The sequence below is a fragment of the Agelaius phoeniceus genome, chromosome 9 (genome assembly GCF_051311805.1).
Source record: "Agelaius phoeniceus isolate bAgePho1 chromosome 9, bAgePho1.hap1, whole genome shotgun sequence".
NCBI lineage: Eukaryota > Metazoa > Chordata > Aves > Passeriformes > Icteridae > Agelaius > Agelaius phoeniceus.
In genome coordinates, this window is record NC_135273.1 from 6,676,828 (window position 1) to 6,691,944 (window position 15,117).

The 15,117-nt window shown below is 43.9% G+C and overlaps 1 protein-coding gene across 1 annotated transcript in view; it reads left to right on the plus strand.

Moving 5' to 3' along the window:
* Positions 1-7,030: 7,030 nt before the first annotated feature.
* The window catches only part of PDZD8 (PDZ domain containing 8), a 52,397-nt gene continuing 44,310 nt past the window's right edge, over positions 7,031-15,117 (plus strand). Inside the window, exon 1 of the mRNA XM_054636987.2 lies at positions 7,031-8,073. Coding sequence (XP_054492962.2) covers positions 7,172-8,073 — 902 coding nt within the window. The 5' untranslated portion in view covers positions 7,031-7,171. The remainder of the gene's footprint in view (positions 8,074-15,117) is intronic.

Genomic DNA, 15,117 nt, shown 5'->3' on the forward strand with positions numbered 1-15,117 from the left:
ATTTACAGATGCTGAGATGGACAGCTTTATGTACAGCCCTGTAAAGGTGCCTCAGAAGTCCCAGGAATGCCAGGGGGACAGGATACAGTCACACCTGCCCACTGCACTTACACCAAACACACCTTCCCCATAAAGTACATGAGCTGATCAGTAATTTCTGGTTTTTTGTTTTAATGGCTTGAGACCTCATATGAAACGCAGCAGCAATCAGAGACACTAAGGTGAAGAATGGAGAAATCCCAGAATCCTCCTTTTCTGAGAAAACTTCAATGTGAGTTAAAATTTCTGAGATACTCCCTCCAGCTTGAAGAGCTGGAGCAGGTTCCCCCAAATCTCCTGTTCCCCTACGTTGTTTCTCTTCCCAGCTGAGCCAGCATCAGGATCCATGGGGGCTGTGAGCAGCTACAGGAATCCAGGACCTGACACAGCTTGTCACCAATCCCAGGGCTGGAGCTGCTGGAATTGGATTAACGAGCCTTTGCACAATTAATCCCTCTCCCCAGGACATGAACTTCATGAACTGGGATTGTGGCAGTGCCAGGTGGTTCTTTCCCACTGCCCTGGTGCAGCCCTTTGCCCTCCCTGCTGCAGGACACAGAGGCTGATAAAGGGTCTGACACAGAGGCTCATAAAGGGCTGGACATAGAGGCTGATAAAGGGCTGGACATAGAGGCTCTTGAAGGGAGAAAGGGTCAGATACAGAGGTTGATAAAGAGTGAGATACCGAGGCTGATAAAGGGTCAGATATAGAGGCTGATAAAGGATTAAAGGGTCAGATATGGAGCTGATAAAGGATCAAACACAGAGGCTGATGAAGAGATGGACAAAGAGGCTGATGAAGGGATAAAGGGTCAGATATAGAGGCTGATGAAGGGTTGAACATACAGGCTGATGAACATCTGGACATACAGGCTGATGAAGGATCAGACATAAAGGCTGCTGAAGGGACAGACATCCAGACTGATGAAGGGTCGGACATACAGACTGATGAAGAGTCCCTCTCTGAGCCACAGGACTGCAGCCCAGCCACGTGTGCAGCTCTGACCTTTCCACAGGGGTGATCACCTCCAGCAGCAGGGAGGGAAGGAGGGAGGGAGGGAAGAAGCTCCCTGCCATGGCCTGGTTTGGCTGAGCTTATCTGGAGGCTAACAAGACACAGCAGATGCTCCGTGACCGGCGCCTGCCAGACACGACCAGCTACCTGTGGCCTGACTCAGGGAATTACACTTTTAATGAAGGGCAAGTGAGGCACAAAACCTCCCAGAGACCCTCATCTCAAACCCCACATTCATCCCTGAAGTGTGTATTAACCCTTTAGCCAGTGAATCCCTGTGCAAACCAAAATTGCTTTTTAATGCAGTTTCCTGAAGCCTCTCCATCAGCCAGAGGCTGCTTTGGACTAATCCAGGAAATGAGCCAAGCATTAAAAAAAAATAATGTGAGGTTATGGAACATCAAAAACATATTGACCATAGTGTAATTATACTTGAAATGGGTTAGGGGAAGTAGCTAAAACAATCTCCACTCTGAATCAGATAATTTGGGAGCTTGCAAGAGGGCCTTGGGGAGGGTGCCTGCAATTCTGAGTAGGGATGTGAATGTGCTTCAGAGCATGTAAGGCAAAGGTACCAGAGTGAACACTAAATGACAAATGTGATAATCACTGTCCCAAACATATCACTTTGCAGAGCTTAAGCAAGCTGGCATTTACATGAATACCTCAAGTCAGCAAGGGAAATGCAGGAAAAAGCGAAATACGTGTGACAAGTCTCACACGCATCCATGAATTAAGTAACAGTTTCTGGACTTAAGATGTAACAGCAGACAGGGAATAAAGGAAATCTTCAGTTTGCCTTGCATACTGGTAATACTAAAAACCTGAATTTGTTATATTTACAATTAAAATAGCTGGTTTAATTTTTTTTTTTTAATCTTGGAAAAGTTATCTGAGAGCTACAGTTCCTAAGTGGAGTATCTTCCTTCATGATATAATAAAAACCAGAGTCTATGTAAGATAGTAACAGAATCCCTAATTAAGAATCATGATACTTTAAACTTGAGTATGATGAGCCTCTTGAAGTAAGTATCCAAAGCATCTTTACATCCAAAATGTTAAGCTCTTGATTAAACAAGCAGAACATACTTTAAAAGATAATTAAAGATGAGCTTCAGTGAAAATACTGGGTTTGTATTTGGGCCAAACTAAATCTTGGATGCAAACCCTCACTGTCTTTTTGTTTTTTTAACATGTTCTGATCCAAAGTGGTTGGGCTCTTAGCCACTGTTACCAAACAACTCAAGTGTTGTACTTGTTGCTGGTAAGATTGATAAATGACAGCATCCCTGTTGTGAGACAGATTATACCAGATCTGCAAACTTGGACCCAGAATTTTTCTTTTTCAGAAGTGTCAATTTGGGGCATTCTCATCTTTACTCAGCCAATGGAGTTCTTTTGGTTTTTTCCTCCTGCAGGCAATATTCACAATTTCAAAGTAAATTCTGTAGTTTCTCATTATCTCTGAAAACTGAGGGTTGGATATCTCAGATAGGATCCACCAAAAAGCAATATGCACTCTCATCTTGAGAAAAATAAGTCTTCCAGTGAGACATTTCAAGTATAGGAATAAAACCTTCCAAAATTCTCAGCTTCCATCTTTAAAAATAACTAGAAGTTGGGGGATGCATGTGTCATATTTTTTAGTAGGATAAATGGATGCATTAATGCAAGAGGGCCAATGATTTATTCTGGCTGACGAAATGCTGGTGGTTCTCTGCAGCATTAACACAGCATAAATATGATTGAGTCACCCAAACTGGATTTTTTCCCCACAAAATCCTGAGTGGGGGAATTTAGATTATAATAGTGAAATGTACTTGAGAGATTTGGAAATTAATAGGGAGCCCCAAGCAATGCATTCTCCTCTGGACAAGGAATGGGCTCACAGGGGACATGAGACAAATTTGAACAAACTCCCCAGGGCCCAGCTAGAAACAGGGTGAGCTCTTTCTGCCAGCTCTGGGAGCAGACTCACAGTGCAACCTGCCCCTTCAAAGGCAGAATTAGAACAAAAGTAGGAATTTAGATGGCATCAAAGGAAATCTCACCCAAAGTCCCAGTGTTTTTAAAGCGGTTTATACCTATAAAATGCAGAATTGCCTGATATTAAGGTAACACTTTTCTTGGCAGAGTTCAGAACCAGAACTGGAAGCAGTACCAATCACTATGTTTCCTCTTTTTTTGGGTTTTAGCATATCTTTAGCATTGGAACAGACCACCTGATCCTGTGCAGCATATCCTGACTGAATTTGTAGATGCCTGAGGACAGTCAAAAGGAAAAGACACCTGCCAGCTGTCTGTCCCAGTGTAACTTCCAGCAATCTTTGTGTTTAATAGCCTTCAATGGATTGTTTTTTCCTCATGAATTTACCTAATCACTTTCTAAATCCTGTTTCATGCAGCACCATGAGAATGATAATCTAATTTTGGTCTCTAAGAGATGTAATACAAAAACAATAGGAGGCCTAGGAAAGAATGAAATAATTTTGCCAACAGATATTACAAAAGAAGGCAACAATTCCACTCCAGTGATGAAGAAAATTACTAAAACCACTCATTACAAAACATCCTGCTTTGAAAAACAATCTATTTAGACTACTTTGCAGTTCTGAAAAAAATAAAACCCACCCAACTGTAATTGTCTTTCCAAGATTGTGATGTGGATGTTTCTTTCCTTGGTTCCACAGCATGAACTTTAAAGTGTGCAGCTTTGCCTGGTCCTGCTGCCTGGGGTCACTGAAAAGGCTCCTAAAGCCCAGTGGATCAGGCATGAGTGAGGTCAATTGAGACAAATGTTCCCAAGGCACTACCACTCCTTGCTTTGAACAGCACAATTGCCTCAAACATATCCCTTCTGTGAATTTATGCTACTAGTTCTGCATTGTCAATTATGGAACTCTACATATTTTGCAATCTTGGTGCACTATCATTGTTGAAATCTCCCACAAAGTGTTGAAATTAATTTTGAAGCTCTGCACTTAGCGATTTGCTGCCGTCATGTGCTAAATTGATTTACAAATGAAAAGAGTATTTTCCTTGTTTAAATACAGGTAAAATATCCCTTTAATGAACTAATTCCTAGTACTTTTTTAAAATATCAGTATAAATATAGGCCTTTTTCTTTTGCATGTCTTCAGCCCCATTTAATAATTTCCAGCTATTCAAAGAGTAAACAATTGAGTACATTCTACATAGTTTTACAAAGCTCTGTGTAACCCAGGTGAAATTGGTGAGACTACATAAACCTTTCTATTCATCTAGACTTCCAGAAAATGCAAATAAAACCTTCCAGATGGAAGCCAAAGTAAAATATGTTCTTAAAGGCCCCTTTTTAGATAGTATTAAAATGAATCTTCATTTTCTCCTCTACCTGACAAATTTAAATATCTTTGCCTTTTATTTCAATCCCATGTTATATAACATTTTTGCACAATCGTTTTGTATTCACGTTAACACATTTGCTATTTCCCTCCATTCTCCCACTCTCATTGAAAAAGCTAAAACACGCCCGACTCTTGCTTCAGAACGTGGCTTTTAAGATAACACAGCTCCTGTTGAAAATGTTCCCGGGGAAGGAGAAAAGCCATTACTGAGCTGAACATTTCAGAGGCTCTTAAGCTGCCATCAGGTGCACAGAATGTGCCAAATTCCCTATTCTGCTTGTCTAACAGAAGAAAATACTCAATTGAGACATCTGCAACATGACTTTTTTTTTTTATCCTCCTGCTGTTCCTCCTGACCCAAAAGCAAGGCTGCTATTGCCTTTTTGAATAGATGAGTCCTTATCTGAAAAGCCATTTAGTTGCAAATCCCAAACCTTTCCATTATTACCACGTTGGGCTGTGTTAGCCACGGTGAAGGCCCGTAACAGAGCAGCTCAAATGTTGGACTAATGACCTCTCTGGCATTTCTAAAGAAGTGCTCTGTTAAACACCCAGGCATTTCAACTTTCAGTCACAAGACCTATAAAAAATTCATACTCTGAATCTCTAGTTTCAAACCACAGCACTACATCATTAAGAGCTTTTCAATCCTCCCACCCCACACACTTTATGAAGGGGGATGGGGAAGAGAGCTTTTATCTTCTTGGTAATAAAATTTCACATTTTCTTCTCCTCTTGTTCGCATTTTTAAGCGGTTCTGGAGGTTGGGGAAAAAAACAACCAACAATGTGAGCATGAGTTTTATTCTATTACAGTATAACATAATCAAAGGACTTTTAGCTAGGTATTTAGTGGAAAAGAGTGTAAAAAACAAGTTTAATCATTAAAGTAACTTTTGTCTCAATTGTTGCTGCCTTTCAGAAATCATAAAACTTCTATTTCAAGACTGAAAGAAAAGACTACCCCGGACAAAGGGAAGCACCTGGAAAAACAGTGTACAGCTGTACACTCTCTAGCAGTATATACATCTTTGATCTGGCCTTTAAATGAGTTTGCTGGACTAGAATAACAGGAGTTTCTTTGGGATATATGTTTATATTTTACAGTAAAAATATGGGCACTTCCTATGACAATTCTGTAAGCCGAATTTCAATGGCTCTTCCGAATTAACCTCTCAGAATGTTCAAAATGACCCTTTCTGAAGAGTCACACGTTTTCCCTGCATGCTGTAGCCCTGCCTCATGTCACGTTTCTCCTTCCTCTCCTCGCTCAGTGGTTTTAAAGCAGTGCTTTAATGTCCATCCTCCCTGCAATGTCCAATGTCCCCGGTTGGCTGGGCTGTCACTGGCTGTGCCTCCTGCACAGCCCACATCTGTCACCTCCCTGCAAGGGTTCTGAGCAGCCTGGGCTGTGAGATCCCTCCTCTGCTCTCCTCTGTGATCTCATCGAAGCCAGTCTGTCCTAAAAGAAACCTCTGTCCTTGGTTGTCCTACCCACAGGGCAGCAGCGGTCTCACACACATCAGAGGCTGAAATATCATGCAAAGCTCTCAGCTTTCTTTCCTTCATGCTCCTTTTCTCCACAGGTTTGGTAGGGTTTTTTACCTCACGCACTCAATGACGACTTTCAAGCACAAGTAGATAGCTGGAGGGGACGGAAACAGATTTATATCTCATCACCAATAATAGCAGAGCTGGATAAAATGTCATCTAGGCAGGGTTTGGGTTTTATTTTTAATGCGCTAAAAGCATCTCTCATCAGCAGGAACCACGGAGGTTTCTAGGAAGTCACACAACGCCCACGAAAACAGACTTTATGTCATCGCCCCTCTCCGGAGCAATTTCACCGAAACAATCCCCACGCACCCGCCGATTTTTGAAGATGCTCAATGTCCTTTTTCCGTCACCGCCCCTCGGTGCTCCTCAGGCCACCAAGTGCCACCGACACCTGTCGCCTTCCCAGGGGCGGCGCGTCCCCCTGCCCGCACCGCCACGCCGGGCACCGCCGCCTCGGGAGCGCGCCCGGAGCGCGTGTCGGGACTGTGGCCGCGGAGCAAATTAGGGGAGCGCGTACCCGGGGGCGGTCTCGGGAGCGCGCCCCAGCACAGGGTCTCGGGACCATGCGGCCGGGAGCGGGAACGAGGAACGCACACCGGGAGAGGATTCCCTGGGAGCGAATTTGGGGAGCGCGCCCTGAGAATGGGTCTCGGGAGCGAATTTGGGGAGCGCGCCCTGAGAATGGGTCTCGGGAGCGAGTTCGGGGAGCGCGCCCTGAGAATGGGTCTCGGGAGCGAGTTCGGGGAGCGCGCCCTGAGAATGGGTCTCGGGAGCGAGTTCAGGCAGCGCGCCCCGGGCCGGCTCTCGGGAGCGCGCGCACCGCCCCTCACGGCCGCGGGTGACCCCTCCGCGCGCCCCCGCTCCGCTCCGCCCACGCAGCTTCCCCCCCCCTCCCCCGCGCACACGCCCGCCGCGCCATGACGCCACGGCGGCGGCCGGCGCCATGACGTAACCCGCCGGGCTCGCCAATCGGAGCGCGAGGAGGGCGAGGCCGGCACCGCTGGTTGGCTGCCGCAGCCGCCCCGCCCCGCCCCGCGGCCGGCGGCGGGGGGGACCCGGATGAGGCGGCCCCTGGCGGCCGCGGCCGTTAAACGCCGGCGGGGCGCGGGCGCGACCCCCGCGATGGCGGCGGCGCGGTGAGGGCGGCGCGCCCGGGGCAGCGCGGAGGCCCGAGGATGCCGCTGCTGTACGTGATCCTGCTCTCGGCGCTGGCCGGCTGCTGCCTCACGCTCCTGGTACAGCTCCTGCTCGTCTACAGGAGGAAGCCCGAGCCCCCCAGGGCGGACGGAGCGTACGGCGGCATCGTCTACGCCCGCGTGGCGCCCGAGCACGGCCTCAGGGAATACCTGCAGGGCGCGGAGCTGGCTGGCGGCCCGGCGTCCGCGGAGCAAGCCCCCAGCCCGGCCCCGGCCTCCGCGCCCGCCGCCGCCCCGGGCCCCGATCCCGGCCCCAAGCAGCAGCAGCCGCCGCCGCCGCAGCAGCAGCAGCCGGAGCCCCCTCCAGCCCCCTCCTCCCGCGAGGAGACGTGCCACTTCCTCAATGCCATCTTCCTCTTCCTCTTCAGGGAGCTCAGGGACACTGCCCTGGTCAGGGACTGGGTCATCAAGAAGATCAAGGTGGAGTTCGAGGAGCTGCTCCAGGCCAAGATGACAGGCAAGGTGCTGGAGGGGCTCAGCCTCAGGGAGGTCTCTCTCGGCGATGTCCTGCCTGTCTTCAAGTCCGTGAAGCTCATCCGGCCGGTGGCCTGCAATGAGGAGGGCTGTCCCGAGGAGCTGGCCTTTGAGGTAGACCTGGAATACAATGGTGGCTTCCACCTGGCCATCGATGCCGACCTGGTGTTCGGCAAGTCGGCCTACCTGTTCGTGAAGATCTCCCGGGTGATGGGCAGGCTGAAGCTGGTCTTCACACGCCTGCCCTTCACTCACTGGTCCTTCTCTTTTATGGACGACCCCGTGATACTCTTTGAGGTGAAGTCTCAGTTTGAAGGGAGGCCCATGCCTCAGCTCACTTCTATCATAGTCAACCAGTTCAAGAAAGTAATTAAGCGCAAGCACACCTTACCCAATTATAAAATCAGGTGAGTTGGCCTGCGTCCTCAGCGTTACTTTGGGTGCTGTGCAGCTGAGTTGCTGTTTTGCTCTTAATGGGTGTTTAGCACGGTACATTGCTTGTCTGCTGGCAGGAGCTTTCCTGAAAGGAAGGATCATTTTCCATTTATAACAGGTGAAGAAGCCTTGCACAGTGAGGTTGTTCTATGCCCTCATCTGGGTGTAACTAAGTGGCAGAATCAATATGTATGAAAAGTTTGGGGATCTTGTCAGGTGTGTGACAATAGGAGCGCGATGTCCCTCTTTGGAAGAGGTAGGAGGATGGCTCCATGGAGAGTGTGTGCGTTTGGGGTGTCCTCCCAAGCTCCTGCCGCTGGTGAGCCACCAGGGCAAGACTTGTGGCTGCTGCTTACCTCTAGGGGTGAGGTGATTATTACTTAATATAAGAAAGGGCAGAGTTCACTGTCTAAGGAATATTTTTGAGATCCCATGATATAGGCAGTCTGCTTGCATTCTGGCCTGCTTAATTCCCTCAGTAAATTTTGGAGGAAGTCTGAAAGTTGATAAGAGAACTATCACCACTACTGTGGTAACTGAAACTTAGAAGGACCTTCTGGGTTTTTGTTTTTTTTTTTTTTTGGTATTGTAGTAGTTTTCTTTTACAAATGCACAGACTGCAGCCCAGACTGCATTATATAGTGAATATAATGAAATGTGCACTGATACTTCTGTAGCAGAAGTGGCAAGGGGCATATTCACTTTGTTTCTATCTGCTGATATTGATATTGAATGTCTTAGAAGTACTGTGGTGCTCAGGTACTGTGCTTCCTTTCTGTTGTGTCTTGTCACTCTTAGGGTACCACGTTTCCTTTCTCTTTTGTTCTTTTGAGCTTTTGTTATGTGTTAACTAAGGATTTTAGGTTTGTTTACAACATTCTTCTGCAATAAGCCTTTTCCCTGAAATTCATGAGAGATGAGTAACTGAAAATGCCTGTTTGAAGTGTAATTAGTTTTGTAGTGGTGTAATTTCTGAAGACTTTTCAGCTGCTTCCCCTGCAATTGAATGTATAAGTGCTCTCATGAAAGTGGATTTTTAAAATATCCAAGATTTGGATAGCCCTGACAGAGCAATAAGTCGTTTTTTGAGTAATGTAGTGGTTCTTTCAAGTTTTGAGGTACTGAACTGCTCTCCAGAAGAGAGCAATCCCTGGCCAGCAGGGAAGCTGTCACAGCAAGTTGGCTTCCATTCTGTTACTGTTTTGGAAAGAGTGAAGCTGTAAAGTGGAGAGGAGCCTGAAGGAGAGGTTGGGACAGCACAGTTGTGGTGCAGAGTCAGCACTCTCAGCACAGCCAGACAGAACAAATGAACTTTGCACTCCTAGACAAGTTTTTAGGGTTCCTGTGCAACCTGTGATGGATGATGTGCTCCTCCCCTCCCCTCCAGCAGATGAAGACAGACATCTTCACTTTGCCTCTGAGATATGCACGTGGACAGTGAGGTGTTCTCACCATTTAGTTGGAGACCACTCAGTTTTCCACGTGTTTCTCAAACTTTCTGCCACCATAAAGAACGAATGAGGCTTGTGTGATGAGGGACTGGAAGGGCAAATAAAGAAAGGAGCAGAGTGCAGAGCCTGAAACAGAAATGAGCAGTGTGATGATAGAAGGTAACTGACACTCAGAATGATATATGAAGCATAAATAATTCTAAAACTAAGAAGAATTAACTGTTAACTTAAAATGTTCTTTGTGGTTAAAGGAGATGGGAATCCATGAGTACTTCAGAGGAAAAAGCAGTGTCATAGCTGATTTTCCCACTGGACAGTGCTGTGCTCAGTGAAAGTGTCCAAACCTGCTCTGGTGCTTTTGACCTTTACATTTTATGCCCTGTACTGAAGGTATCATTCCAACCCCTGTGTTGTGAAGGGGACACTAAGGCTCAATGCACATGAATGGAATTGTCCTCAGGAAGGAAGGTTGGCTCATTGGTGTCCCATCTGTCCATGCCATGGCATTTACAGCTTCAGGTGGGAACCTTGAGGTGTCCACAGGGGCCCAGAGTTTTGTGGAACACCGACTAAATCCACAAATTCTTCCCCAGCATGTCCAGGCTGAATTTAGGTAGGTGAATCCCCACACTTGGTAGCAGCTGAGCAGTAACAGTGCACTCTTAGGGGGTGGCAGAGCTGAGAGTTCAGGTGTTACTGAAAGCTGGTTTGGAAAATCAAGTCCCTTGCTGATAAGATGCAAAAGTGGGGCTTTAAATTGTAAGATTACATTGGATTTGGGATTATGGTATGCTAATGTATTTCTTAGCAAAGAATATCTAGGAGAAAGTCAGGAGTTTCACAGCTGCTTAATAACTTCTTACCTTATTTAAAGCTTAAAAATTTCTCATCTACGTGGAATGTGATCATTCTCTCCCAGTTTTTTCCCTATTGCCTATATGTCTTTAAGTACATAGTATTTGCTTCCATGTGTAGTTCAAAACCTTTTTGATGTCTCCCTGCTCTTGCTCAAGTAATTTTGTAAATAAAACTTTGGATAACAGCGATTGCAACTTTGTAAACAAAAGTACTTGGAGTGTGAGGAGTTCTCCCTTTATCTGGTCAAAAGGGGCACTTTGCTTCTCTGGTGGCTTCCACATTGAAGCCCACAAAAGAGTTTTATCTTGTTTCAAGATGTTAATTAGTATATAAAAATATGCTGTTTTCCTTGTCTTTTGTATTAGGCAGCTTCTAGAGGTTGTTACTGAGTGGTGAATGGCATATGAAGAGAACTTTTGCCAGTAGTTGATTCTGAACATGTTATAACTCAGTTTGTGTTACAGATCCTGGCCTCCTCTGTTATTTAGTTACAAAATACTGTATTTAAAAAATGTCTAGTCATATGTGCACTGTCTGTTACTACAGCCAAATGACTCCTCAAGTACTTTGTATTCTTTCCAGTTAGGTACAAAATTTATACAGCACAGCAGTGATGAGTAAGATCCTATTTGGTATCATCCATTTCTACAGGCTTTGTGTGATCTGCATAACTGTACCTTGAGAGCAGGAAAAGGCATCTTGCATTCCTGCTGCCCTCAGAGTCTATAGGGAGAGGCAGTGAAGCTGCATTTAAAGTTGGTCTAGCATTTTATACACATTTTTCTCCCCAAAAGCAATTGTCTACTAATTGAAAAAGAAGGGTTGTGCTTTATGTCTAAACTAATAAGCAGTAATTTGTGTTTTACTCTAATAGCATGTAATCACTTTTCTCTGTCTCTTTAATAAATGTGTTTGTGTCTGGCAAAGCACTCTGTTTTGTAGCTGCTCTGCTATTGAATGGGAATTGCTATCTTGTGAAATAGAATAGTAGAATTTGAGGAAATTCCTGGATGTAAGGCTGTTGGTAAAATCCAGTGAATGTAGGCTGGGTTTGTTGTGTTTTGTTGGGGTTTTTTTTGGTCATAATTGATAAAGGACTTATGCAATTCTATTGATAATAGCAATACTTAAATGTTTGTATTTAATATTAATGTATTTGTTGCTTTATAATAGAAATGGGAGACAGCTTTTTCTGCAAACATTTTGGTATGTCAGAGCAGTGTCTTGTTCAGATGTGGGAAAAACCTAATACAACCTTGTTTTCCTGTAGATTTCTTTTAATAGACCAGGGCAGTGAATGCTATCAGCACAAAGTGGAGTTTATCTTGTAACCTGAGTCCAGCCTTTGGTTTTTCATTGTATGCACTCAACCAGTTCTTTAATGCTGTGGACACTGTTGGTTTTAACTTTATCATGTCCTTTTAACAGTGACTATTAAAGTGGTTAATAGGATTTAGGGGCACAGAGTAGGGACTATTTCAGGTGTCTGTCTCCTTGCTTGATGGTGCTGTTGCAGTAGGGATGGGTTCATCTGTGTTAGTTCTCTAATGAGCTCTACCTTGCTCATTAACCTTTTATTAAGTTGCTTATGGTGACAGCCTTGCTGTGCCCTCTCTCACCTCAGGCTTATCAGTACACTGATTATGCTGTGTCCAGCCTGTTCTTAAAACTTGGGTGTATTTTTGCTCTTTTGCACAGCTCTTGATCTTGCTTTTAGATTCTGGAGAGGTTTGAGTTTTGGGTTCCTGCTAAGCAGTAAAAATACACTTTGCCATAACGAAGATACAAAGCCTGTTGTGTGTATGTAAAGTGCTTCTTCTGCCAGAATTGAACTTCCAGGTGTTTCTTGAGCAATGATGTAAAAAAGCCTGACAGGTGCCTTTTTTTTTTTTTTTCTTAAATTAAACATCTCACAAGTTCATCTGTTCAGAATCTAAGCAGACCAGGTGCTGCTTAAGCAGTGGGTCAGTTCTGTATATTTTGGGAACACTTTGTTTCTTGGTTTGTCACATTAAAAAACCCAACTATTTTGTATTGATACTAGTCTGCTTTGAGACAGTCTGTTTGCTTTCTTTTAATGCATGCTACCACAGAGAGGAATAACTTTCTTTTTTGTAAATATTCTCATAAAGCATTGCTTCTACCATTTCTGTATTGGGTGTTTAGAGGACCTCCTCTGGCCACTGTCAACATGAATTGTCCTTAGAACTGATCATTTGCAATATATTTAGTCATGTTAAATAGTTTTATGCTTTATTTGGAAGCTGAGGCTATATTGAATTTCTCTGGGAAGAACAATTAGACAAGCCTATTTTTATTTACCATTATAGAATACAATTTGAGAGTTGCATACTTATTTTTGCCAAAACTTAAGCCTAGAAGTAATTTAAATAGATATTGATTTGAAATGTGTTTTACAATAGAAATTACTTCATAATGAGGAAATTGAGGTATTGGAAAAAGTATAAAATAAAAAAAAGCATGTATTATTCATATGATGAGGCAGGAGTACCAGAAATAATCAGATTTTGGGACTGTGATCATGTCTTTGCTTCAGAGACCTTTTCTCTGTAGCTGCTGCAAAGGGAGGGTTTTTCTTTCTGAGTGAATTTCTACAGTAGTTGATAGGAATCTCTCACTAGTTAAATCTGTAAGACACTCCTGTTTGAAGTTCTCATTCCTACTGCTGCTGACAGGAAAGAAAGGTGATTTGTTTGTTGGTTCTGTTTATTGGGGTTTTTAATGCCATGCCTGTTTTAGGTACAAAAATAATCTACTGTACAAAAGCATTAAAAACCCTGCAGGATCTGAGTCCTTTTCTGCTCTGCAAAAATTGATGGTAAAGCAGCAGTGTGATTTTCAGACTGTCCCAGAGATACTGCCCTGAATAATGCCAGCACAGGCTGTTCTGTCATGGCAAAGTGGAGATAATTTCACTCAGTAGCTCTGTCTGTAGTCAGTAGTTCCATGCTTGGAAAATCATCTTAATAGTGGACAAGCAGTTTTTCTTTGTCTTACAGGAATTGGATAAATGGGTCTGTAGGCAACCTGACACACAATGAACACAACCAAACCTCAGAACAGCAAATAAATATTTCCTTTTTTTTTTTTTCCAAGGGTGCTGTAGAAGGAAGATTTTGGTAGTGCAGAGCTTTTTACTGGGTTTTTTTTGTTTGTTTTTTTGTTTTTTTTTTTTAATTTCTGGAGGGTGACTAAGTACAAGTTTCTTCAGATTGTATGAAATTATATGGTGCAATGGCTGTATGTAAATCTTATGTAGCTAGCAAGTTCAAATCCATTGGTTCTAAGGGTTTTGAAACATTTTTAGTCATCCTCCCCACCTCCAGCACTTCATGAGTTTTCAGACTGGGAAGATTGAATTCTGAAAGAATGCCAGTTTGAAACTTATTCATAGTAAAGTCAGAAGTAATGAGTGAGCAGCTACATACCAGACATTTCCCAGCATACAGGTGGCATTCTTTTCAGCTTAAGAGTGAGCCTTTTTCTATGGTTAGTCAACAAATCTTATATTTCCTATTCTTACCTACAAGGGTGAGGAACTAACACATCACTGACTTGAGATGGATTAGTGAAAAAATTGGGAGACCAGAGGTGTGGGGCAAAGAGAAAATCTCAGTTGGAGAGAGTGATGGATGAAGGTACAGGATAAAGGAATACATTTTGGTCATTAGCATCTGCCTTTGCTGCAGATGGAAATCCAATAGGTATAATTGGTCTGGCATGAAAACAGGACCTCCTCCAGCTTTTCTTCCTTACTTTCTTGTACAGTATATAAAACACTGTGCAATAATACTGTAAAGAAAATTACCTCATTTAATCCTTTGCTGGTTTGTGTTAGAAGTTACTTGATCTTAGTCCTGCAGTGAACTTGCATGTGGATAGTGAATAAAGACTCTGAAAATCTGCTGAGATTTATGTAGTAGTTGATGGTGTTTTGCATGCACCAGCATTGAGACCACATTTCTCTTCATCTGGACTCTGCCCTTGAACTGATCATGCTGCTCTCAGTGACCACAAATATGGATCTTTTTATTCAGTTGTCCTAATTTGTGTTGCTTTCAATGAATTTAAATACATATGAAATAAACAGTATTTTTAAGGGTAATTTATTTCAAAATATAGATCATATAGGATTTAATCAGTTTCCTGAACTGTAGGCACCTAAGAAATGTGTGGATTCTAAGAAATGGATGGACAGGTTCTGAGCCTGTCTGCTGGAGCAGGAGGTGTGTTCAGGCTCTGGAATTGGCTGTTCTGAGCCACCTTCTACAGGCTGTATTATGAGTTTTAGACTCTGTGATAGATAGTATGATTAATGTCCCCCATTTGTCACATGGAGCTGAACCCTGGGTTTTCCTGAAGGAGATGAATTCAAGGAAAAGGACACAGGATTTACCTGTGAAGATCTGTAGCTAATACAGCTCTCAGTAGTTCATTGGGTGTAAAAATGTAGGAGGCTTTTTTGTCAAACCTATTTCTATCTATTAAATGCATGAAACAGTTAATCTTTTACTGGCAAATGGCACTTGATCAGAAAGCTTTTAAAAGCAGCCTGGCTGAGGACAGTGGGTTTTAGTGGGGTAGAGCAGTGCAGTGCTGGTGAAGCTCAGCTGGATTCACTGTTGGAGCTGGTCATTCCATGTTCTGGCTTTCTGTGGGAAACTGCTTATTCTGCATTCCTGCAGG